The 26888-nt window shown below is 40.5% G+C and overlaps 1 protein-coding gene and 1 long non-coding RNA gene across 20 annotated transcripts in view; one reads left to right on the top strand and one right to left on the bottom strand.

Moving 5' to 3' along the window:
- SOX5 (SRY-box transcription factor 5) overlaps positions 1 to 26888 on the bottom strand; it is a 639945-nt gene that overhangs the window by 150023 nt on the left and 463034 nt on the right. For 17 of the 19 annotated variants that reach the window (XM_085231458.1, XM_085231481.1, XM_085231450.1 and 14 more), the window contains one exon: positions 11726 to 11812. The exons of the other annotated variants lie outside the window; for them this stretch is intronic. In XM_085231458.1, the coding sequence (XP_085087584.1) occupies positions 11726 to 11812 (87 nt within the window). The remainder of the gene's footprint in view (positions 1 to 11725; positions 11813 to 26888) is intronic. 19 annotated transcript variants of the gene reach the window in all.
- Positions 13279 to 17285, top strand: LOC146545377 (uncharacterized). Its single transcript, XR_014885208.1, has 2 exons — positions 13279 to 14282; positions 16485 to 17285. It is a non-coding gene; the product is annotated as an uncharacterized LOC146545377 (long non-coding RNA).

Below are 26888 nucleotides of genomic sequence, written 5' to 3'. Positions count from 1 at the left end.
TGCACTCCCAAGCAGCATCCCGTTTCCAACTTAAGCAAAATCCTGTAACACATTTCTAGATAATTACATACATTTGGGAAAACACTAAGAATACATATTTTCGTATAAAGGAAATGTAACTTGATTCATTTTTTATTAAGATGTTGGAGATCTAGGTAGAAATATCCCTATTATACAACAGAGGGCTGCAGCAGAACATTCTCTGTAGAAGGAGCTGGAAACTTGAGAGCTGTATGGAAACAGCAACCACAGGACTTAAAACTCTTCTGTTGAAGGCTGGGAGAAATAGAAAACGGCTAAAATACTAATGCAGGCAAAGAAAACACTTTTTTTTTTTTTAATTTCAATAATTGGAGAGAATTGATTTAAGTGATGCACTTGCCACCTGGATGTAGAATTAGTTAGCAGTGCTACTGCCACTCTTCTACCCTTCATACATTCTTCTCTAGGAAAGAGTGCAGAGTTTCCAAGTTGCACAGCAGAACTACTTGAAAAGATAGCTCCTTCCTTGCCCTATCAGCTGCTAGCAGTTCACTTCATTGTAATACTCATCTAATGACAATTATCAGTATATTCTCGCAGTACAGCACAGAGTACCACACTGAGATATTTGAAAAAAGAAAATATTTTCTTCTCAACTTTTATGAGGATTCAAGAATGTGAGGAAGAAGAAAATACAGAGAGAAATAATATAACAGGTTGCTAGTTATAACCCTTAGTAGGGTTAGAAAAGTGCAATTGCTGTCAAATAATTCATTTGAGAAATGCAGTGATGCACATTGAAGATACTTAGCCAGTACTGGCTCATCAGTGCATTCTGAGATCCCATAGTAGCTTTCGGATGGGAGTCAAAAAGCACTCTGTAAAGCTAACCCCCTACACCTTTGATGGGTGGAAAAACACTTCTATGTGTGTGTACGGACGGACAGATGGGTCACAGAGCTCCTCACAGCAGCAGCAGAAGACAACTCGGTAGTCAGTGCCATCCTCTCCAGCTCCCACATGCAAAAGCTCTCCACATGCACCCCAGCAGCGACTTGGCACAACCAAACTGCATGGGCAACCTGCTAGCACAGCTCTTCTGTGATCTTGTTTACCTATGGAGGAGCAAAAAGCTGCTTGGTTCCCTGGAACACAACAGCTAGACCTATGCTACAGGAACAAGGGAGAAGGTTTGGGTGAGTAACAAGTAGCCATGGAATGCTGCCGACAGCCAAAGCCAAGCCATAGGCTTCTCCCACAGAGAAACACAGAGGAGCTGATCTCCTCATTGTTAGTATCTTTTGGAGAAAGTTTGAAATGGCCAGAGGGGATGCTTCATGTACTAACTTGGTATGTACAGTACCAAGTCTTTTGGCTTATCAGCTGGAGTGGGAGTAATCTGACAGAACCATTGTTTTCATTGAACAATCTGAGACCATTAATAAACTGGAAAGGAGAATTTATCACTGTCAGCTTTTAAGAAAATACTTCTTTGGAGAATGCTTTCTGCAAAACACAGCTTAGCTACTTTTATGTGATTACCTTTCCAATAACTTTAATAACATTAAATTGTAATATTGAGTCTTCAAGGTATCTTTCCTTGCAAAGCAAGTAGTCAGCCATATTGCCAAACAACCAGCATAATGGAAAAGATCAAAACTACTACCACAGTTAGTTCTGAAGGTTTTTTTGCTGGTGGCTTATAGAAGCGCGAAAATTAAAAAGAAGAAGAGTACTTGAATCAGACTGTCTTGGTCATAATGCGAAGTGTTTGATATTTTGCATTTTGCCCTCACTATCTAGCACCTTTTCTATAATTTCCTAGTTTAAAATTGCCGTTTATAAACGACTTTGTTTGCATAACAAATGAAGACCAAACAATATCCAAAAGTTAAATACACAGTGGTGAACAGCTTTGATCACTACAAGACTATGAGTATGAATTAAAATGCACTACCAAGCACTAGCTGCCATTTTTATGGCAATTTCTCATTGCTGTAAATTATAGGTAGGCAACAAGAGCGTACTTCTGTCCTGTCACCACTCTGTTCTCTCTTTTAGCCTGCATGAGAAGATCCAAACATTCACCATTTGAAGTGTCCCTGGCACTCAAGGGATTTCCATTTTGAAGATTACGCAAGTTACACAGCAAAACGCATCAGCATTTTGAGCAACCACAACAACAGTCGTGTGAAAACAGGTGCTTAATAGATGCTGCCCAGGAAGCCACAAGCTATCCCATGCTGCCAACCTGCCAGATCCTTGGAGGTGGTGCAGAGCTCAGCAAGGATAAGTCACAGCCCCAGCAGCTGCCTCTGGCCACTTTGTCACTACACTGAGAGCTGCTCCGTGCAGCATGGTGCTGGAGTTGGTTCTGGAGCTGCTCTTTGCTCTGCACCACTGTTTGTACAACTGCAGCACTTACACTCTGCATTGCAGTATGACTGGGAGGTAAAACAAGTGCCTATCACTGCAGTGTACAACTTGACAGCAAGCTAGATCACTTCACACAGATACTGAGCAAGGAGAGTGGTGTATACCAATGGCTGCCTCAATAATTACTCCTAACTATCATCAGATGTGCAATGAGTAGATATGGCACATTTTGTGTTTAACAAACCTTTCACTCACCAGGCCACGCAGCCTTTCAGAGGTAGCTGTAGGCACTTGTTCCATTCTCTCTATACTCTACCATTGCAATGGCAAAATGGGAGTTTCTCACAACTTAGCAAAACAACAGACAACAGACATCATCGTACGCACTACAACAGGAATGGCTCAGAAGAAGACGCTTTCCAGATGCCCCATCTTATACCAGATGCACCATTCTCTACCACCACAAAAAGAGATCCAGAAAGAAAAAAAAATGTGTTTGTGGATGCAACACCCGCAGCAGATGGCAATAAAAGAAGACTCAAATTAGTGGCATTCTGTATCGCCAAACCTAAACTTCATCTCAGATCAACACTACCCATAATAGTGTTTCTGTAGGAAAAGAAATTTACTGAAATGTGAAATAAGCTATTACACATTCTTAGTTCTGATTCACAGTCTCAGACTGGCAGTGACAGTAACATTTTAATAAACATTAGAATGAAGACACCAATATGACCAAATGACACACTTAAAGTGAGAAAACGAACAGGAGAAACCTTGGCATATTCATCCAAAACAGAACCAATGGAAAAAAAAAAAAAAAAAAAAAAAAAGGCAGAGAAACTCCTTTTGCAATCCAAACAGCAAATACTTTATCGTAATTTATTAGACAGAATGAGAATGTAAATGAGAATTTGGGAAAGCCAATATTTTCTTTAACAGGCATTTTCTGCAAATGCTGAAGTGATCAGGCTGTTTGCTCACAGCCAGCCCACAGATCTGCTCGCAGCCACGCAGCTCCCAGCACATTCTACAAGGGGCAACAACATGACCAGGCGCTCCCCGATCTCTGAGCCATGTCTCAATTAAACATCCAGGAATGTTATCAATCAGAGGCTTCCCTGCACACACACAGACAGTGAAATTCATCCCCCCAGTCAGTTTACTATCAAGGTAATTACGTAAATAGCTTTTGAACTGCCAGCATCTGTCTTTCAAAGAAAAATCAAAGAAAACAATGTGCGAGTAGAAAGCCTGGAAGACACAATAATATTGTATTATGTTCGTATCATTAACTATAGTTACAAAAGGAAAAAAAAATCCTCCTGTATCTACAAAGCTTTGTAGAAGAAAAAAAATTAAATGGAAATAAGAATATTTTGAAATACTCCATGTTCAAATAATGATAAGATGTATAATAATAACTAGAGCACACAGTACAGAGCATTTTTTAATTTCAAAGCATTAGCTAATTGATTTTCTTCAAGACTGTCAGGAGGTAGAAAGGTATGCATTACCTTTATGTATGAGAAAACAGAAGCTTTAAGTTTTAGAAAATTGCCTGAAGCCATTCTTAACTTTAGGGACTGTAAGCTGTTCTATTGCTGGCCTTGCTGAAATCACCAGCAGAAAGACTTCAGAAAGGCCACAAATTTCTTTATGCACAGTATATAAATACTTGCATCTTTGCTTGACCCTTGATAGCAGCCAGGGTCCTACCTAAAGGAGCCCTGGGAATGAGGAAATCACTCTAAAACACACTAATCAAGCAATGGGACTGTGCTGCAAACTTAGCTCTGATGTTGCTCTGATGAAGACATAAGTACAGCCCACAAACCAGCTAAAAGCTGAGCCATCTCCAGGCATTTACTGCAGTGATGTATTTTCCAGTGAGACTTTTAAGGCCAGAGAACAGTCTCAATATAAAACTGAAGAAGTCGAGAATGATCTCTCTCCAACTGAACAGCCTATTGATGAAGATGTCCTCAGAAGAGTTAAAGTTCTCCTAGCAATAACATTATTATACCTGAAAAATAAATAAATACATCCAGGCAGTTGTCCATAAAGTGAGTATCTTCTCTTGAGGGTTTTCTTCCAGTATCTTTTCTTGAGATTTTCATTCTCATTCCATTGTCAACTCTTTGTCTTCCCTCATCCCGATTTTACTTTTGCTCTGTCACATTAGGAATCCAAACGCACTAATACTCCGTCCCATAAGAAGATCAGGAAAGTAAAATAGAGAGGCTGCCTCTTCTAATGAAAAGCAAACTAATCTTTCTCACACTTCCCCTGAAAGACCTACTTAGAACCTGATATTAATTTTAAAGAGGAATATTCTCCCCTTGCTGCACAGGCGGACCCGCTGCTGACATCACCTGGAGTTGTATATGTGAGGCAATGGGGAGCTCCTGTTACGCGCTTTCGGAAAAGGTGGTCTGATAACAGATCTAAGCAGCTGAGGTAAGTCCAGAATTTAAACTCTTCTTTTCTCTGTCATGCAACAGTAATGTTAGATGTTTATGACCAAGCAGTGAGTACGTACTTGAAGTTCTGTATCAATATGGTACTACGGGTATGTGTATTTGTGGGTGGACATGGGCAAATGGACATTTGCACATGTGCAAACTCCCTCGATGCTTCCCTAATCAATACTTCAGGGAATGTTTTATTAAAGACTGGCACACAGCTTTTCAAGCCAGTAAATCTTGGAGCTGCCAGGATGTAAACATTTAAAAACTGGCATTTTTCATTAAGCATTTAAGCCAACTTTGCTACACAATGACTGCCATCACTTATAGCTACCTACCTTGCTAAATTAAATGACTTCATGTGATTGATATGGGAAGTCAGCTTAATAAAAGAAAACTTTCTGACTGCTTTTTACTCAGCAGGCTGCCACTACCAGAACAAACAAATAAAGAAAAAGCCCAGAATTCAGACCTCTTTGCCTGTACGCACAGATTTATGTAATGAATCTTTTTTGCTAGCAAATAGAAGTCCTTTTTAGAACAGCAAGTTCAAAGGAAGTTACATATTTCAGCCGGTGGACGTAATATTTTAAGTTTCAGTGGAAGACTTTGCAGAATGAATAAAAACAAATGATGAACAATTACCGTATTTTGCCATTACTACTCTCAAGAATGAATATTCTGTGGGAACAAAAACTTAGCTGTCTGCTCTGTAACAGCCCAACACATTACTGTTTCGCAATGCTGGAAAAAGATGTCAGTGAACATTCTTCATTTGCTGTCATAAAAAGTTTTGGTACAGTAGACTGCAAACAAAGCTTGGTATTCAACCAGGTTAGTAACTTACTGTCAAGGTTATAAAAGGAATAGACAATGTTTGTATTGAGATTATTTCTCAGAGGCTTTTCTTCGTTGGACTGCCTAGACAAGAAGCTAGGACTCGGCTAGAGAAATAGCATTTGCTAGAGGAATTTTATGCAGTCAAACAGTAAGAAATATGTATGTGTATTTGCTTTATTTTGACAAACTGGTAATTGTAGCTCAGCAACATTCATCTCTATCAGCACATCTTTGAGGTAATTTTAGTACAAAGAAGAACTGGTTTAATTCCCTTTTGTCATCCAGCACTCTGCATGATGTTTAAATATAGTGGTTTGGCCTCCACATGTTCAAACAAAATAAAGCCACTGGCATTTGCTACTTTAATTAGTTCAATTTTATTCTGTTTTCTCCATTAGTAATACTTTTAAAAATAAAAGTTGTAATTGTTCTGAATAGAACCTAATCTTTTTCCTGATCAAACTGAGTATCTTTAAGAAAAAAGAAACAACAACAACAACAAACCAACAATCCTGCTGTTACAAATTCTCATTTTTTGCATTTTAGATGTTTTCCTCCAGCCCTTCTCTTCCACAGATGCTGCCCCCAACTAAACTCCCATCCTAGGGTCAAATAGGAGCAGCTCCATCCAGTCACAATCTCCATTTCAGACTTTCATTTGGCCTGAGTTCTGCGTTGGTGTGGCTCAGTTGGCACTGTCTGCTGCTCTGCAGTCTGAGAGTATCATATTGCAGTGCGATCAACCTCCACTAATTTCGGCAGCTGCCAAATTTCCTCTCGAAACGTAGGTTCCCCTGTGTGCCACTGGGCAGGTTCCCCCTCCAGCACTTTTGAGATATTAGCAAAGGACTAAAGCCCTCTGTCAGCAAATTGCCAACTATTAAACACCCCCCAAAAATACGCACAAAGAAGAAGGCTGCAATAAATATTGAATTTATCACAGTTAAATGCCAGCAACCACGCATATCTTACCTCCTTCACTTATGACTTTCTCTCCCTCCTTTTCCCCTCACTCCAAATACAATACTACCCACAAAAAAAAAAAAAAAATCAACACATCCATATCTGAGAGAAGTTTGCAAACATTTTTCAACCATTAATCTGCAAATGCAAAATTTACATAGCTCCCATGAAAATGTTCAGCTTTCACACATCTCCTGGGGATCTGTGTTTTATTAGTCAAAGGTTTAAACCCAGAGCATTCCCCACGAATAATCTCTCTCCCTTCTACCCGCTCCTTCCTGTCCACATCTAAATGCAGAATTCTTAGCTTTCTTGCCTTCAGTTTACAGATTATGAGATCCAACATGTCACTCACTGGATTACTGCACATAACCTGAGCACTACTCGAAGCTTACTTGTCTTCAACTTGTCCAGCGTTACTTAAATGGAATTATCCGTCACAATCCATATACCGAATCTGCATAGCCCACTTATCTCAAGATTCTGTGTGTCACCTACCAGATTATCCGTTTTAATCCATACATTGAATCTACATAACATATGTCTTTAATTCACAGGCTCTGACGAGCTATAGTATCACTGAATGGATTATTTCTCTTTATCCATTATTGGCAGTCCTAAAACCATTGACTGCATACTCTCTCGTGCCCCATCTTCCCAACACAGAGTGAGATTAGAGCCTGGGCAAACATGGCCCCATCATCCATCAGACACAGCGGGATGTAATACCTGCACCGATACTTCATGTTACTTGGAGCACAGGTCTTCGAACAAAACAAGTATCTGTGGTATCATGCATTAAAGATTAGGATTGGTAGGCTAATCTTGCTTTCAATTACACTCATAAATCTGGAGTTACTCCAGTAAAATCTTTCAGATTTAAGTGGATACAAAAAAGAGCTGAATTTACCCTAAAGACAAACCCTTTGACATTGAGTGCAGCAAACAGTTTGCCAAGCTTGGTTAGGAAGTAACCTGTATAACTAAGAGGGATTTTTAAACAACAAAAAAATCAGGTTCAGGCTCGCCCAGTCTTTCTTGAGAGGTTCAGGCGCAATCACTACGAACAATGCCCTCACTTCAACAGCAAACCAACTCCGAAAGATTAGTGACAAAAGTCAGTTCAGCCTTTTGTTCCACACACCTATTCAAAATTAGCTAAGTGGGGTGCATACAAAATAAGTATTTATATTTCTTGACAACCCTTGATAAGTGAGAGATGAACAAGATTAGCAGAAGGGCTTTGTGTACACTGGGGAAGTTTTAACGAGATTTCTCCTCATGGCTGAAGCTGTCTCACTCACAGCCACAGTAGCCAGGCCCCGGTGGCAGCCAGGCCGCACATCTCGCCATGCACCCAGGGGCCAGCAGCCGTCTCTGAAGCCTGCTCTTGGGCCTCGTCTGAGCAGTGAAACTCAAATTTCACAGTTGTTTCTAACTATGAGTATGGCCACTGACAGCAAAGAGCCATCTCTCAGTGGTCCACCCTGCACGCTGCACCTCCTGCGGTCAGTAATGTTGCTTTGGAGGAAAGCAACCACTGTCACCTCGCAGTTCCCAAACAGCAGCAGGCTCTGCTGAGAGCAAGGAGGGCTGTAATTCTGTTTCCTGGAGGTGATCAGCCCGTGCACTGAAGCTCTCTCTGCCTCACTGACTCCAATAAACTGTGTTATCCGTGAGCAACCCAGAAGCCTTTTGAGTCCCCTTCTTGAATATGATGGGTATAAATAAGTTTGAACAGACTTTAACCAATTCACTATATAGTTTTATGGTTTTATCTCAATATACATCCACTCAATTACATGTTTTGTATGCTTTACTACAACAAAATTTCTTAAGAAATCTCCCTTTCCAAACTGAGAGGCAGCCCTATACTGCCTCTCTAAGCAAACAGAGTCATTCAAACTAAATTCCAAACTCAATTTCCAGATATGACAGGTTCTTTGCTCAATTGTAAGGGCATTCCCTTCCCCCTTCCTGTGCCTTTTAATCAAGCCCTGGAATGTGCTATTACATTTCCTTTTCCTTTAGTACCTCGACATATGTAGATACTTCTAACTAAGATCTTGAAGTTTGTAACTAAGCTTCTGCAGATACTCTCGCTTTTTCCCATTTTCTAAGTGTGCATTTGAAGAAAAGGGGGCTTGAAGTGAATGCTGAAAGTAACAAAGCAAGTGAAAAGGAAGAACTGAATACAAAACTAAGGAGTCTGGCAACTTACTCTAACCATCCACAAACTTCCTTATCTTTAATAAAACACTATTGCTTCCTAACTTATAAGAAATAACACTAATAGAAAATAAACTCTTCATCCTCCTTTCTCTTAATCTCTAACAGCGAATAAAATTCAATGTCAGTAACACAAACTTGGGCATTAACAATATGTAGTCCAGCACTGAGACTTTAGCACGATATACTAAAACTCCTCCAGATTTAATGAAAAACACAATGAAATTTTGAACAGTTATGTGGAAAAAACTATTCAGTGCATAAGACAGTTGGGCAGTGCAGATTCTAAGTGCTGTCCACATTCCAGGGTATATTAACAATAAGACACTAGTTGTGCAGTGTTTCCAAATATCACTAATATAGAAATGAAAGAAAAAAAATGCAGGTGCCAAGACAAATATAGAGAGAAGTTAATTAAAAATTCACAACTGGAAACCTTAATAACAACACATTTGTATAGAAGGACAAAAACATTCTCTAGCTTAATATATGTGTGATTGTACATCCATACGTACTACAAACCAGCTTCACTCGCACACCTTTCATGCTATCTCACTAAATACAGCTGCAATACAGCTGAGCCATTGTTCGTTTGCAGCTCATGGCTGGCGGTGCCATGAAAACTGCATTCCTGGGCACTAAATAATCAGCCTTCGTGACCCCCCAAGAACCTGTAAGTCAAATTCATTTACCCCCAGAGGGCAATGCTCTATTGTATCCTCCCTCCTTTCCAGCCACCTAGGAACAATGGACAATAATTGCAACTGTCACGGCAGTCAGTAGGAAAAATAAACCAGTGCCTGTTTTCACAGCTTACTGCCAAACCTGATCCAAACACCTAATAACCATGCCCCCAACCACAGCACCACAGTTGCACTAAAAAGCGTCAGATGTGAGGCTTTTGAACAGAGCTGCAGAACAATAACTCGACTTGTGTTCAAAATATGAAGCTAAAAAACAAAAATTAAAGCAAAGCAAACTCTTCTTTGAGGCTGTGCTGTTGCTCCCCATCCTCCCCCCAGGCGAGACTGAAAGGACTGCTGAATTTCTTTCGTTCTAGCACAGAGCTGCCTCTGCTGCTTTCAAGTTTAACTTGTGAGAGAGAGGAAGGGAGAAAAAAGATTGCCCTCCAAGAGAACGAGATCACAGGGACGGGGAGGGGAGCAGACTGCTTCACGGTGCACAGCACTTCTCAGCGCAGCTTCACTGAGTGCAGGGGGAGAGCAGAACCACTGCGCGAACTCCGCCAGCTCCAGCACAACAAGAGTTAAAGCGGCTCCAGAAATCCTGTGAGAACCACCGAAACACACACCCAAAAGTGGCTATGAAAGCTGCCTCTGTACTTCAGACCTAAAACATTTTGAAGATTCGTCAGTCCATGGCAGCCGACGTTGTTACTTTAAAACAATGTGCTTCCAAACAACAGAAATCCCAGGTACGCCCAGTGGTTCCCCTGCTCTGTGCGCCTGGAGAAAATGTGCTCAGTGGGAATGAAGAGCTCAGAGTTTGGCCCTCTGTTATAACGATAGTATCACAGCCTGTTTGGAGCCAAAGCACCATATTCTATTCTAAAGTTATCCTACATATGTAGTGAATATACATTTTCTGAATTACAGCCTCCCAGGGAGAAGCTAGGGGAAGCAAGTGGCATACTTTCCTACTTGTGTAAGTCAGTGGGCTAGAGCAAACTAACGCTGATGGCTTATTTGTGACAAGCTGGAAGGCACATATAATTAAATTAACACTATCTTTGCACATTGACCAATGTGTTAACCTATCAGAGCACGTCATGTTGCAGTCTTTACTGAGTACTGCCCACTTCTAGTGCAGATGATCCATAAACCAGCCAAACACGAGGTCTGGGAGCCTGTCCGAATGAGGATCTCTGCACTGGGGACGTCAGTAAACAAACAAACCAAAAATAATGGAGAGGAATGAAATCTCGTTTAAAACATAAAAGAAGGGCTTGATTTTAATCTCAATCTACTTCCACATTCCCAAAACAATACTGGCTTGGATTTCGCTACTGTAGATGTACAGTGATAGGAATGGGAGAAGAATCAGACCCCCTGTTTTTTTTCAGAACCACAACGCCTGCTCTGAAAACTGAAATTTTTGACACGCAGGTATTCTGAGTCAGTTCCTCATCACAAGCATTCAGGAAGAACTATAAAAATATTAAATTACATGAAAACAAACAACGACAGGTTCCCCAACATGACCTCACATATATAAAATGGGGAAACATCTTGGCAAAGCAGAGACTACTGCTGCTGGAGAGTGGTCAAATTTTGTCATTTTCCTTCTGGAGCATGGCGTTAAAAGAACACGCTTTAGCACACAGATGTTGTACGCTGTCTTTTCAAATCTGCGCTGGCTAATTTCAGTACCTAGGAATATCATAACACTAGCTTTGGTGGGTTTTGTTTTTTGTTTTTTTTTTTTTCTTTTTTCAGTACATTCAGAAAAGTAAAAAAAATCTCCATCACCAAAATCTGCACAAACATGAACAAGAAATTCTGAGTACCCTCAGATTTCAGAAGCTGAGCGCTGCTACGCTCTGATCCCACACATAAGCCTGCATTTGATAAGCAAATTTACATTTTTTTTCAGTTCAGCTGTAGGATCTATCTTCTTATAACAGAGAATGATACGTGCAACAACGGCTTTATATAAGTTCATTCATTTAGGGCAATACAACATTGATTCGTGCATTTACGTACAGACTGAGGCATATACTTTATTCCAGCCTCGAATTCAGCCTTCAAGATGAGGGAAGGGAAGAGGAACAAACAAACAAAGTTGCAAAAAGCCCGTGATAAACGTATATTCATTCTCAGTTCGTTTTAGCACAGAAAGAGCGTTACCTTTTATTTCTCCAAAGTTCCCTGATCCCATGGCAAGAAGCTTGTCTTTCCAGTCCTTTGATAGTAGCTTTTCAATACTGGGAGTTTCTGAGTGAAGGGGGGGAAAAAAAATGTAAGCAAATCAACATGACTGTCTCCACAATAGAACTCATTAAAAGTCTATCTGCTAAAAATAAGGCCAACCCTATTCTGGGCCCCAGTCGTAATGACTTCATCAACAAACTGATAAGAGGGGAGGAAAAAAAAAATGTGTTTTGTCACCTGCTGTTTCAAAACCATTAGCTTTTTCCTCTCGTGGAACAAAGCCATAGTAATTTCGTATGACAATGGGCACATATAAACCTGCAGTTCATTGTTTTTCAATTTGGTGAACAAGTTGCTGCTTATAATGGATGCCTGTCAATTTCTGAGTGTTAGTCTGTAGTCAAAAAATAATTATGTTGATAAAATGCAGAGTAAAAAGAGAGAGAGAGAGGGAGAGAGAGGGGAGAGAGAGAAGCAAAGAATTAGCTCCTAAATCTGCTACATGTAATTATATCCCTCTGAGTATTTACAATTACATCCACTTTATAATGTGTGTTTAAACATCGTGTGGTGGTAAGCATACTGTGGAAAGATTTTCCAGTAGCACGCACATTATAAATAATAATAAAAAGTTGGGTATGAAAAAAAAAAAAAAAAGCCTTAAAAGACTGCAAAATCCAGAGGGAGAAAAGGCATCGCTTAGAATGGAAACCCATTATTTGCTCATTTCAGATTCTATCACTTCCTTTAAAAATAAAATAGACTAAAATATATTCCTTCGGTATTTTCAGCAAAAATGCAGCAAGGGTGTGGACGGGTCTGCTATTTATGTCTGTAACTCTCGTATTCTGACCTCTTTTTGTGTAGAATTTTAATGCATAAGTAAATATAAATGCTAATAAAATTCAGAGGACATTAAACTCAATTCCAAACAATGTAATTGTATATTCTTGTCAGCATTTAGATGGGTACACAATTACAATAGCTTTCAATCCTACGATTAGCACTGCATTCAGTTAGAAAATGGAGTGTACTAAAAGATAAGTGTCCCAGTATGCGCCATCTAAATAACAATACCCACACTTATTATCTGGATCTAAGACATATACTGCTATTCTCCACATTCGTGTTTATGTGTATTTGTATTTGTTCAGGCGTTTGTTTACCCCCTACCAGGAGCATAAAGGGAGTACATGTTAACTTATCAAAGGGACCGTCTGGCCTAGAGACCATACAATTATTAGCAACTGGTTAATTTTCCCCACAGTAAAAACCATTACGGGGAACCTTCATTATCTCGTTTGGCTAATTCTGCCTACTTTCTTCAAGCCCCAACTTCGCGAGCGGCGGTGCGGGAGAGAAGATGCGAGCGGGGGCCCCGCACGGCGGCTCCCCTCAGCAGGCCTCTCCCGAGCGGCCGTCCCACGGGGCAGCGACGGAGCCCCGCTCCCACCCCATAAAGGGAGCCGCACCGCCAGCGTCTCCCGTGCAGCAGTATTTTCTTCCCCCCCCCCACTCTCCCCCGGCGACGTTTTTAGACACGCTGCAACGCTCACTCTCCCGTGTTCCCTGTGCAACGGGACGCTTCCCGCTCGGCGGGGAAGGATTCCCCCCTCTAGGAGGGAAAAATTCACGAGGATTCCGAACCACGGCTGCAAGCTCTGGATGTGCGACGAAATCGGAGCGGATTGCTGTCGGGAGTTGCACTGCGATTCTCACACCCGTGCGGGGCTGGGGCTGAGGCGGCTGCGCCGCGCTGCAGGCGCTCGCACGCCTATTGCCCAAGTTTGTGCGTCGCCTGTAAACACCCTTTTTTTTTTTTCAAAACATATCTGAGTCAGTCAAATAAACGGTGCCGATTTTTTTTTTTTTTTTTTTTAATCCTGAGCTTTTCACAAATTCTCGAGCAGCGTGTAAACAGGCCGGAGCAAATGCGGTATTTGCAGTAGAGGACTGTCAGTCATGAAAAGCTAACAAACCTTTGCAAAGCAGGAATGCGGCAAGAGAAATCCATTGTGCGCTGACAATAGGCTCCAGAGCCTGTAGGCACCAAAAGCAGCCCGTCTTACTTTTAAGTCTATTGTCAGCCAAGTCCGTGACAAAGCTTTTCCCCTGCGGCTAGACAAAATACTCTCTGTAGCGCGCTCGTCAAGGAACAGAAGTCTTCCGTCTAACTCCCCGCGTTAAAGCAACAGCCGCGCCGGCTGCGAGCGCTCCCGCCGCCCCGGCCGAGCCGCCGCCGCCGCCCGCCCCGCCCCGGCCCGCCCCGGCGGAGGGGGGAGGCTGGGCCGGCCCTGCCCGGGCCGAGAGCGCGGCGCCGGGGCTGCGAGGGGCGCTGCCGCCGGTGAGCGGCTCCGCGACCTCGTGCGGGTGCCGGTGGGGCGGTCCCGAGCCTCCCTACCTCTGCCTCGGTGGCAGAGCCGGCGGGAGATGAATGCCGCGCGTCAGGGAGCGGCTTTCCGCGCGGATGGGGAAGATCGCGGGAGGAAATCGTGATTGGAGATGTGAAAGGCCGAATGGCAAAATCCCAATGGTAACAATGCATCTGCTCATTAATGTGAGAATATGAGTAATATGAAAATTTAACGCGATTATAAGCCCCGCAGCAATCCCGATGGCATAAAAGAGATTGCGCTGATCTAATAAGCGTCTCCCCTGTTGAAATACTGTACGTTAACTATTTAAAATAATATTTTACAGACTTTTTTTTTTTCCCTTAAAAACAAAACACGTAATTGTATTTAATTGATGTCCTAACTCAGTTTCAAACCTCTCTTGACTCGAACTGCAATTTTTACTGAAAGGCATTTAAATAGAATTTTGATATAGAGTCAGCAAATAATTGTCCTGCTCGTACTTAAACAGAACTTTAATTCTTGAAGACAATAGCTTCCCCACCCCTATAGCCTAGCAGAGCTAAAGAGCTATATTAAATCTAAAGAGCTATATTAAATAACAGCTTGTTTAATTCTATTATATACTGTGTTAACATATTGTACTTGAATAAAATATGCTATTCACACACTCAACCTCTCACATTTCGGTAACTGCTTGTGAAATACATTCTGCATCATATCTTGGAAACAAACATTTACTATGCCATTTATGTACCCCATTAAAAAAAAAAAAAAAGATTTGAAATTTAAACATCTTAAATAAAAATAACTGCTTAAAATGTTATTTACAGCTGTAGAGCTTCCATGAATTACATAGACAGAACCTGAGCTTTTGTACAGCTTTTTTTAGACTTTTCTGGGAAGACTATGCTCACAAAATAAGAAACACTGTATCTTGCTTGTAAAGCACTCAAGATTCATTATAAAGTCAATAGAACTTTAATGCTTGCACATATAATGTGCAGTTTGAAATCAGAAAAGGTGGTCTGCACACAGGAGCCTTCCTAGCCCCCTCTCCAGTGCTCATTCTCCTCTGAGATTTAACAGAAGGATTTCACTACATCCAGAAGCTGACTTACACTGGGACAGATTTTGGACGTGCATCAGGACCATTATGTATTATTATAGTCTATATTTGCATTTCCAAAAGGCAACGGACAGTGCACTCTGCCATTCTGAGTATCACGACTATTCACACTGCCTTCTAATTCCAACCTTGAGAAGAATCTGGGATTAGCCCCACTTCTTATCCCCACTTGAGCTAAGATCCTCCATTACCTACTTGCAGTGTAGGTCCTATGGCACACGGTAAAACAACTGCCAGTTTATCCACAGCACAGTATGAATAATACATCTACAAAAGAGTTGTTCACAGGTTGTTTGTTACAGTCATTCATTAATGTTTGGGAAATATTTTAGTTCCAGAAACGCTATGTAAAGTGGTAAGTAAAAGAGGATTACGAGTAGGGCACCAAAGAAAAAGACTGAGACGGAAAGAATAACAGAGTCACTAAGTAAATATTGGAGAAGAGGAGACCAACTGAATTAATAGAGATACAGATTAATCCACAAGAATGATTTCTGCTCTCTCTAATAGCACATTTATCAATCACTAGCCCTTTCTATCTATATTTACAGTGCCTTTTGCTTTCCTTGTTTCACCCTTGCCTCTGTGGCTTGCATATGGTTCTTTGCATCAGTGCGTATGGCAATACCCACTGGAGAACAGCCCTCCAACTGTGCCAGCCATTGTTGCAGCAGCACGCTGCTTCTCCGTGCCCCACAGCCCCAGCGCTCTCCCTCCTCCCCTGCCAAGGGCTCAACATACTGACTCCCTCCTCCACAACAGTGAGACCTGAGGGCTGATGCCAGCAGCCAGTCCTTCTCGCACAGACCTTCAGTGCAATGTATCAAGCTCCCTCCTCAGTAGTGTAGCAGTCCCACATTGACTGCTCCAGTTTGCATATACATAGGCACGTGTGCATTTGTGCATGTTGAGCATACGTATACATATATGCTGAAATTCTCTGATGGTACTGAAAAGCAATGTATCTCAGTAAATTCACATAAAATAACTTTTTAACCTAACTTTTTATACCCTAACAAGCATACTGCTGTCTCTCTCCTTCTGCATTTGACCTTTTACACATGGCTTCATTGACTCATTTGCTTAAAAGACAAAAGGTTTCACATTAAGAAAGAAGCAGTTTGTTTCCAGAAAGTGGCCTGAACCACAAAGCTCTGGTGAGAGTCACCATTTTTAGTACTGTCGGGGAGTCTTGAATTTAATTTAGTCTACATCCAGAAGCTAGTTTTTTTTTTTTTTTTTTTTTTTTCAGGCATTGCAGCTTCCCTTTGGGAACGACCTAGTCCTACTCTCAGTTAAGTGGCAGTGCAAATGCATGTGTACATGAACCTGCCTTCCAAACCAGTTGCACTGCACCATGTTCCCTTCAAGCCCAGCCTCTCCAGTAGCTCTTTTCAATCCATCCTTCAGGGTCACAGTCTTGGAAATCTACTTACAAAAGCTTAGAATGATCTTCACTGCCAAATCTCTTCCTGTTACCTCTTTCTGCTCTTGCTGATTATTTACTAAAAGGAAAACTCCGACCTCTCTGTCTAAAGGCTGCCTGCTTCTGGAGAAAGGAATGCAATTCCATCATGCTATAACAAGGTGCAGGACAGCTGCTGTTCACATGAGGCACTTCCAGAAAAATTATATCTGAGGAAGACAGAAGGTAGCAAAGCTCTGGCATGACAAAGAAGTGATAAGTGTTATAAAAGGGAGGGAAGCTGATGTAAGTCAACTACTAGTTAGAGGAGCAGTGCAAGTCCGGTAGCCTCCTGCTTGCATGATGTTCTCCCAAGGAGATGCCCCAAGTGCTCTCTCCTCCATAATTACTGCAAGCAGTTCTTGTCCTATGATGAAAGAGAAAGACTCCTCAGAAAAAAAATTAAAAGAAAGATGTTTGGCCTCGACACGGATGATGACATGAACTGTAGCAGGGTGGAGAGAAGCCAGGAGTTGCTCAGTACCCAGCCAGACCACCAGACATTTCCTGCCAACACGTGTCATTACTAGAGGCAGGAGTATTTGGTCGGCACAAATGATCATGAATAAACTTTAGCATTGGCTGATATATCCTATGCTTCTGGCAAGCATCTTCCTTTATGTTATGAAAGAGCTAGCAAATACCCTCCATTAATTATTCACCCTTCTCTTCCGCCATGGTCATAAATACTTATACCTGTTGGCTACAGTTCCATCCACGGTTTCTACAGCCCTCACCTCCTGACACACCATTCTTCTGGCATTCTGTTCTGCATTTATGCACCACAATGAAACTCTTTCTGGTTCAAGGCAGGAGACAAGATGAACAGCAGATTTCTACTCTTCCTTTGAAAGTACAGACAAGCACAAACAGACACAAAATGTACCCCTTTTGGTATGAAGGTCTTACCTATACAAAATAAATAACAATTTTTATAGTGAAGAAAACATCAATATGAAGAAATAGTTGATATCAGCAGGTTACATAGACATACAGCATCTGCATACACATATGGTTCTCCATCAACAGAATCGTGCTTTTAGGAAACTACTTGCAGCTAGGCAAGACATTATGAATCATGAGCAGGCACAACACTGAATCTATTTAAATTTGGAAATCAAAAACCACACAACATACATTTTTTCTGTTTCCTTCCAGGAAGCAAGCAATGCAATTTTAAGTAGTTTAAAGCATTTTAAACTTTTGGAGTACACAGTAAGAAACACCTCTATATTGTTCAAATGTATGACTTAGTTGCCACAGCAGGAAAACAGCCCGATTGCAAATAAATATATAAATAAATAAATGAAAGAGAAAGCAAACAAACAAAACAGGTGTAATAAGCACTAGGTAAAATGTGGCAGTACGTAAAATAGGACTCTGGGGCTTCTATGCCTGGACAAAAAATAGTATGTTGTTGGATTGTTTTTTATGTATTCAAGATTCTTTTTGATCCTCTGCATGAATTCACAGAGCTGAATGAAATATTCAAGTTTTGATGAGATAATGTGAAGCTATGGTACTCTGGCCAGCACATCATGGTATGACTCCTACTACACCACTCCATCACAACCACTGTGCAGAAAACAGCTGGACTACATATGTCCATGGGTGGCTTCCAAACCTACTAAAAGCTCCCTTCGCTGGCAGGGATAACCAGCATTACTGCTCTTGGAATTGCCAGTCTCACCCCAGCCACATGTTAGTTCCATAACATTTTATCTCAGAGGACAAAATCAACTTCTGTATCCATTGCTGACCTAAGTGAAATTTACACCATATGAATGATAAGATATTTTTATTGTGATTTCTGGCACAAAAGGACTGCTTCTTGTGCTAAAAAAAAATAATGCACGTAGCCAGAAAAGGTTCCATAGCACAATAAATAAATTATTTGAGATTTTAAAATCAAAATTACTCACCTATAAATGCCATTAAAGCATAATTTTATTATATCTGCAAAAATGCAAACCGATTTTTTTTTCTGACCGCTCACCAATTCATACTGCCAGTTTTACAAGAAAGTTACCTAAAAACACAAGTATGTTTGTTAGAAAGAAAAGAGCTAGAGTAGTCTTCAGATACACTACACTACCAGTTGCTGAACTAATTATGCCCTAGAATGTAAGTGAGGAGCCAGCAAACCACAGCGCAAGGCAGGAATACATGGCTAAGCAGGACAGGCAGAAGGCACGGGGACTTCTTAAGCTCAGTTTGCATCCAAAACCAGCATCTCATTCAGGAACAGTCAGGCTATTGTCTGAAACTGTTATAGTTTCCATCACCTGAACATACTGGCAGTTGTATTATTATTCACTGTGTACTTTTCAGACTGCCTCATTTCAACAAACGGTCATCTCACTCATTCACTTCAGAAGCAGCGTCACACTCTAGGCATGACATATACAATACAAAGAAATCAAGCTTGTCAGGTAATACCATCCTCCAGCCCTTCAGTTTCCCAGCAGCAGTGTATATTTATTTTGGAGTTACATAAGCAATAGTTCAGATTTTCTCAGCTTTCGTCCTTTTTATCGGTATAAAGCGTCACAACAGTTTGCTTTCAGAATATGAGAAACTCAAGTATTTCTAAAATTCTGCCTGTCACACACTCTTCTGGGCTGTCAATGTGTATGTCAATAAAATTTCCGCCAAGCCTTTCTGAGGACTGCATACTCGATAGAAACACCTCTTTCATTAGCAGAGTGCTGAGCCAGAGAATGAGCTTGCATCCCCACTATCAGCTCAGAATAACAAGGAATCCCAGCTTGTTCCGTCCATTATTTCCAGCATGCTAACTTCTGGAGTACAGACTTGATCACCTTGTGTATCTTAGTGACAATGGATGCTATCAAGGCTACTGAGTACACCTTGATACTCAGAAAACCATGAGAACTTAATCATTCCACATAATCACAGGAATCGCATAGTTTGTAGTCACTGCTACCTACATTTCCCTCCACCTAAGTCCTTGTCCTTGCAGAGACAATGGCAGGATATGGCTAGTGGTGGATTCATTCAGCTCTGTCTTTCCAGTCCTGCAGCAGAGCAACCACATCCCCCAGAGAAGGGCACACTGAGGCACTGTGAAAGGTACGAATACCATGCGCTGCACAATATACCTTTTGTCACTGAGATTTGTTGGTGCTTCAGATTCCTAAAGGCATTCAGGAGCATAAATCTCATTCCAGAAAGGAATTAGACTCCTGACTGCCTCTGGAGATCCAGGCCAATGAGCTGGCCAAAAGAGCTGGTGGTGAACGCATTCCGCCAAATGTGGCATTTCACTGGCAGAACTTCTGCTGGAACGTCTTTTTCAGTATACACAATCTTTAGAGTGATCCCAGCTCCCCACTGCCACCATCCTCTTCACCCCTAATTAAATTAACAGACAAGAAGGAAGCAAGTATCTAACGTTACCAAATTTAAAAAAAATAATACTGATTTTGTCCCCCACACTTTCCTAACATTCAAAAAGTATTAATAAATCAGAGTAATTTCAAACTTTCAAACAGCTGAAGGGTAACCTTTTTCTTTTCATTGATGTTACAATTACACCAGTAGAGATCCTTAGGAAAAGAGCAACAGTAAAATAAAATAAAGGGAATATTTATTTCCTTAATGTGTTTTTAAACTTTCTAACACCTCTTTAATTCTGAGCATCTCTAAATGAAAGAAGGAATTGATTTTTTCAAGAGTGGTCCACCCAGCAGAAAAACCTGTCAGTTGACAGAAAGAGGCACTATACCAAGCCTGAGATTCACTGAAGTTCTGAAACCACAAAGATGTTTTAATATTTCCAGAAACTATTTCAAGAGTAACAACATAAGAACAGAGACATCTGGAAATAAATGCCTTTCAATTTCACATCAGTTTTATTTTTCTGTCTCAGTTAGAAAGAGATACTCCACTGAAACACATATTCCTTTGAAATACATTTTTGTATTAGTGCTACCAATAGAGTCTTTGTCTGATTAAAGGACCATAATATCTTGTTAATATTATCAGAGGGCTAATTTTTATCATCTTCAGCACATTCTTAATAAGCACAAAGGCCTAAAAAAAAAAAAAAAGCATTTACTGAGATCATTATAGACTAACTTTTATGGGTATTGATAGTTGTCATTAAAGATGTTCTATGGAAGTCCACAGTTTATCCTTAACAGAAATGATCTTGTATCAATCTGTCTAAAGTAGCCAAAATGTACATCTAAATAATCATTAAATGTAAATTGAGAACTGCAGTGTTCGGCTAGAAGTTCCAAGAAATCCTTCTGATTTTCAACTATCCAAATACTGAAATTCAATAGCAACGTCACACTTTACGCACAGTTACTACTGTAGGTTTTTTTTAACCTGAAAGCCTGAAAGTAGCTTCTTAAAATACGAAAAAAATGAGGCCTGAAGTCCTTGTAATTTCCACCAAAATGACAAAAGCGAGAACTGTAAGTGATGAAGCTGAGAAAACCATTTTCTAAATAGCCTATCCTTCAGTTCCTGCCACAGCCTTTATTTCCCACCACCGAAATGTAGGGAACGTTGGCCCTTAGATTATCACCTGTAAAGGGAGCCGTTGGTACTTGAAGCTTATTACCTCCGCGTCTTTCTTACACGTCACTTTTATTTTGACAAAGAAGAGCCTTATTTGCCAACACAAGAGAGGGATAACAGGAAAATTGCAACAAGTGATTTGGTCAAAAAGCCACAACTTCTGCCATTGCGGTTTGGTTTGGGGCTTGGTTTTGGGGTTTTGTTGGTGTTGTTCTTTTTGTTAACTCTCACTTTCTCAGAAAACAGCATGCACAGATCAGTTCCTCTTGCTAGCAGCCTGGTAAATGTTTGGCTTGGGCTCTGAGGCCTTACCAGTGAGCTCTGGGATGAAACCTGCTGCTAGAAGAGGAAGAGCCTGGAGACATGGGGAGGGATGAGACCTCACCTCTGAACCTAAGCCGTGAAATGTCCTACTGCAGCTGCATCAACATACACGTTACTGAACTAATCACTGGCTTCCACCCTCCTCCCCCCACCTCTATTTTTTTTTTTTTTTTTGACAGCTGTCTTCCTATCTTCCCAACAGGTGCTATTAGGCCCTGAACAATGGCTAAGGCTTTTAAGCCACTGCTGTTGACAAGTGAAAGGGAACAACAAATGGCTCCGTAGTGCTCTTTTCCCCAGGTCACTCAACCAATGGTAATAGTTATTATTTTTATTTATTAGCTCCGCGGCACTGTCCTCTATTGTACCTCCCCCAACCTCCCCTTTCCATGACAGCAAGGAGCTTTTTAACTTTTAATAAAAATGGGCGAGTGCTTAGCTCCTGAGCTAGCTCTTTCTGTAAAGTGCACAGCTAATGAATGTTGTCCATTTAGATCTGGATAATTTATGATGTCAGCAGAGGGGAGGTGGGGAGGGGTGAATCAAGATATGACCATTAGTTAAACTGCGAGAAGTGACAGAGAAGGTAAGGGACTTACAAGTTGGACAGAGAGAAGGGCTCACCCTCAGTACTTGTTTTTGCAGGATAATTATAAGCTTAGGTAACAAATAAGATGTTCCCTCTTCTAAGGCTAACGTAATTTTTCTTTACCATTCTTAGCATTTCACCAACTGTGTTATAATCCTCTTTGGAGAACAATGGCAGATGGAAGAAAAGTTAATTTTCCCTTAAATGAAAGTGACCGTATCCATTTACCACTAGGACAGAAAAATGTGCCAAAATGTTTTCTTGTCCTAATAATGAATGCATGCATTCACATGCATATATTTACTAGTTGAGGTGACTCAATTAGTAAGCTTTCTGTGACAGATAATCTTCATCAAATGCAAACCTTGTACTGCCTCTGTACTGGGAAACTAGTGACTGTGAAAGCAAATCAGGCAATTCCATGTCCTGACAAAATCAGCAAATGAGCAAGTAAGTCACCTGAAGCACAGATATGCTTGAAAGTTGAAAATACAATACTAAAACCCATCAAAATATTGACATGTGGAACTAGCAGGTTTAAAATTATGTGTTATCAATCAAACTGAGGTAAGAACATATGTATCTTTCGATCATCTGGACTTATTTATTTAAATTACAAGTTGCCACAATTCTGTAGTGAAAGGGCTATAGTCATCAGATTGGCTGTGTACTTCCTAGAGGAAATGCGTACTATTATAATATGAACTTAATGATGACACTGAAAGAACCATAAAATACTCATTGATGTTAATAAAACCACTGAAAGGATTTAAAAAATAGAAAATAAAAAACTAAAAAGGATATCCCCTTCCAAAACAACCAAGAAAGCATACAATAGGCTCAGATCTCTGTTCTCTTTAAAAGTATGACAGACTGTTTTGCCACTGGAAGTGAGAATTAAAGCACATACGCCTGATGCTAAACAACTACACATCCTGAACTCCTCTTGCACAACATATGTGAAAACAAAATCTCAACCATTGATTGCCAGATGCCAGAAATATATGAACAATAATAGTAATAATAAAAGGATTTACAACATAAATCAGAGCTTCTGAAATGCAGGTAGTTTTGCAGCAAGTCAGAATGCTAGTTGTGATGTAGATGATATTTACATGGAATCATTATGTTGAATTCAGTGAAAATTATTGAAGTTAATGTCATTGGACTTGCTTAAAATAATTTTCCAAGATTTGCACACAGGCTTCTCCACCAAAGTACAGCATCCCATCTGCCTTGACAACTTGCTCTGTTTGTTCTCACTTGTCTCCATTCATGGATTTCTTGGACTCTGTTATTTTCAATGTAAATAAGGAGAGGAAATACATTAGGTTTCCTTTTGATCTAGCATTTTTCTTCCTGAGCCAGGGAATAGCATCAAGATACATAAGTGGTTCAACCAAAATGCACTTATATTATGCGATGCACTGAAGGAGTAGGACAGTCAGTGCAATTCTTTGGCCACCGCCTGAGACTATTGAAAATGGACCCAAACATGGCCTTCTCCTCCTGCCTACTCATTCAGGATGTAATTGCAGTAGTCCAGGCAAACATGAGACGGAAGAGGAATGGAAGAGTAACATGGACTTACTTCTGCTTGTCAGAAAAGACAGGAGGATTTAGATTCAAGCATAAACCATGCCTCCAAAACATTGCTACCACTCTAAAGGGACAAAAGACAAAATCTGTTTTTTTTTTTAATTTTTTTTTTTTTTTAATCAGGGAGGAATCTTACTCATACGCTGCAGCAGAACTTTTTCAGAGCATTTCAGGAAGCTTAAGACTACCTCAGTTCACTACAGCTCCCTCTGTAAACAGATGTTTCCGTAAGAAAGATCATCTGCATTCATGAATCACCAAGGACCAAGAAGGGGAATACTGGGCAGAAACAGAACGCCCTTCCAAAAGTTAAAGCCTTTCCCTGTTCAGTTCTTTACAGAAGGATGACAACACAAGAGGTGCTAAATTCCTCCTGGCAAAAAACAAAACAAAACAAAACAAAACAAAAAACAAAACCCACAGACCTCAGAAATATGGAGAAAGTCAACATTTCCTCTGATGAAGGGAAGTTACTTTAAAATAAAAAAAAAATCCTGTCACCTCTGTGCTACCACCCACATGATCTGCCATCTATAGTTAGTTTTCTGCTGCTTTGTCCAATAAACTTGTACTTGTTTCCCTGGGAGCTAATTTGTTTCATGGAAAAAACAAGAGAGGTATATATATACTCATCCTCCCAGATATCTAAACTACCTGTTTGAAGAGACCTGCTCCTAGGTAATTCTTCGGATGACTGAAATGAGGTCTTCCTCATAAACAAAACCAATTTCTTTTGCAATTCCAAAGCATTCACGTCGTGTCCCACAAGATCACTGAAGAGTAGGCTTAAAGTGAACTGAAGCAGAATGAAGTTGTTCAGAGGAAGAGAGAATCACTTGGAAAGGACTACCTTCCCTGCAACATCTCTAGTTCAGGATCCTATTCATTCTTTGCTTCCTAGGTATGGGGATGAAAGACATTAGATATCTGCTGTGAATGGGCAGAAGCATCACTTTGTTTTAACATACAGAAAATTGGTATCAGTGTTGTTCATATTTGTATCCTCTTGTCTTGATTATTTCTACTTTCCATCCCTAGGAACTAGTCAAGGTGTCCTCTGAAAAACTCCAACTGGTCCAGAAGGCAGCAAATCACCTAGGCCAACAACATGGTTCTTTATGAACCCACACTTCTAACCTTTGCACTATCTTTCCCAAGACTGATCTTATACTCAAAACCCACAATAGGATCTACCTGTTAAACAAACTTCCTTCGGTGACTATGATCTCAAACATCACTTAGGTTATAGTGGAATAAAGAACTAGAACACAGAAACCATAACGCATGGTCTGAGAATTAGTGAAACAAACCTTTATGAAGCTGGAATACGATCTTGCAAGACCTAAACCCAGTCCTCCTGACAATAAAAGAGGGTGCTTTTTGGTAGAGATAGCTCCTTTAAATTAAGGCAAATCTGTAAATGAAGAGTACTGAACTAAAGAACTGATCTGAGAATAGAGCTGTGCAGCTTGACTGCTGGGTTTCCTGAGTCTATCTTCTTGTTTGTCTTTCAGGGGTAACTTAGAACTTTGATTCAAACAAACTCCAAGTCTCTAGGAAACTCAGCTAAGTTTTAATGTTTGCTCTGAAAAAAATTCAGTAAGAAAACTGCTGGTGCTGTCTGAAAAAAATAAATGAATCCAATCCCACTGGCAACTTTACCTCAATTTTACCATTCACATACCTGAAATACAGAGTTAATGAACTCTGTTTGAATGATAGCATTACCAAACTGTTATACAGAATCATACCTTTTGTGATTTAATTTTGTGGCTAAAATTGACCTCTCACATGTGGTGCCTACCTCTCTTACAGATACAGTGTTCAACAATATGTTTACATATAAATTTATTTTGTATCTATTAAGAAACATTTGGAAAAAGAACTGCATGCAATTCTGTTTTTCTTTTTCAACCTTGAAATAAAACGGGAATATTTACTTTAAAAACCTATATCTATCTGAAAGGGATGGAGAATTCTTTGAATAGATATTAAATTTTTCTCTGGTATGAAGGTATGAAGGAGAGTCAAACCAAAACCAAAAACTGCATGAATATGCCAAGCACAGAAAAGAACAGAGTCAGTATCAACAGTGGGGGGGAGGAAACAGAGGGATGCGGGGCTCCCGTGGAGTGAGGCAAATGACAAGGGCAAATTCCCAGATTGCTTGAGAACAGGGGGTCTGGGAAGGTGGGGTGTGGAGTAATTGCAGAATGGTGTAACAGGGAATTTAATAGATCAGAAAGGGCTGAATAGGATAACAGGTCCATTGTTCAGAAAGTTCTCTTTTGTGACCAGGCTTTAAGAGAATGCCAGAGCAACAAATGACTTAATCCTGTGGGGATGCTATGGCATAAATGAAAGCAGTCTATACCTTGAAAGCCGATGGAATAAATCTGTATCGCATAACCACACTGACGACTGCAGCTTTCAGCAAAGTCTTAAGAGTTGCAAGTGGCAAAAACTGCACAATCGTGCCCTTCCATCTCCCTCTTTCCCTCTTCAACAGCATTTTCCAACATACTCGGGGCTGGGGGTGATGGTGGTGGTGGAATAAGCCACATGAATGACAAATAGACATGGTCAAATGCCATGTAAAATACAATGGTTACAGAGAAGAACAGAAAAGAAAGGGAGAATTATTCTGTGCTGGCTTCCCTTCTCTCCTATGTTCTAACCACCGAACTAAAGTTGGAGCCTCCTGGTTACATGAACACAGCCATTAAGCACTACACCACCAATTTACTCAGCTTCCCACTACCTTGCTGAAGAAATGAGAGTGCCTTAATAGGCACTTTGTGTAAAACAGAGTCTCCCCTCCCAGATCACTCACAGACCATCACCTGTCTTTGGGAAACCTTCCCATTTGCTCATGTATTTCTTGATCCCCGTTATAGCAGATGATGGACCTGGAGGGTCCCATCTAATTCCTGTTACATCTTTCTAGTTATTTCAACACAAGCTGAATCAGGCATATATAAAAGATAGCCTAATTTAAAAAACTTAAGGTCACGCTGCATGAAACAATATAGAACATGTTATGCCTATCCTTGCAAAGACAGTGGGTAGGTAGTGGAAAATAGAACAGTGCTAAAAATGACACCATCAGCTTTTGCTTTATCTATAAC

This window comes from Meleagris gallopavo, chromosome 1 (assembly GCF_905368555.1).
Source record: "Meleagris gallopavo chromosome 1, MGAL_WU_HG_1.1, whole genome shotgun sequence".
In the NCBI taxonomy this organism is placed as follows: Eukaryota; Metazoa; Chordata; class Aves; order Galliformes; family Phasianidae; genus Meleagris; species Meleagris gallopavo.
Note: the sequence above shows the minus strand (reverse complement) of the source record. Positions and strands in the feature narration are given on the sequence as shown.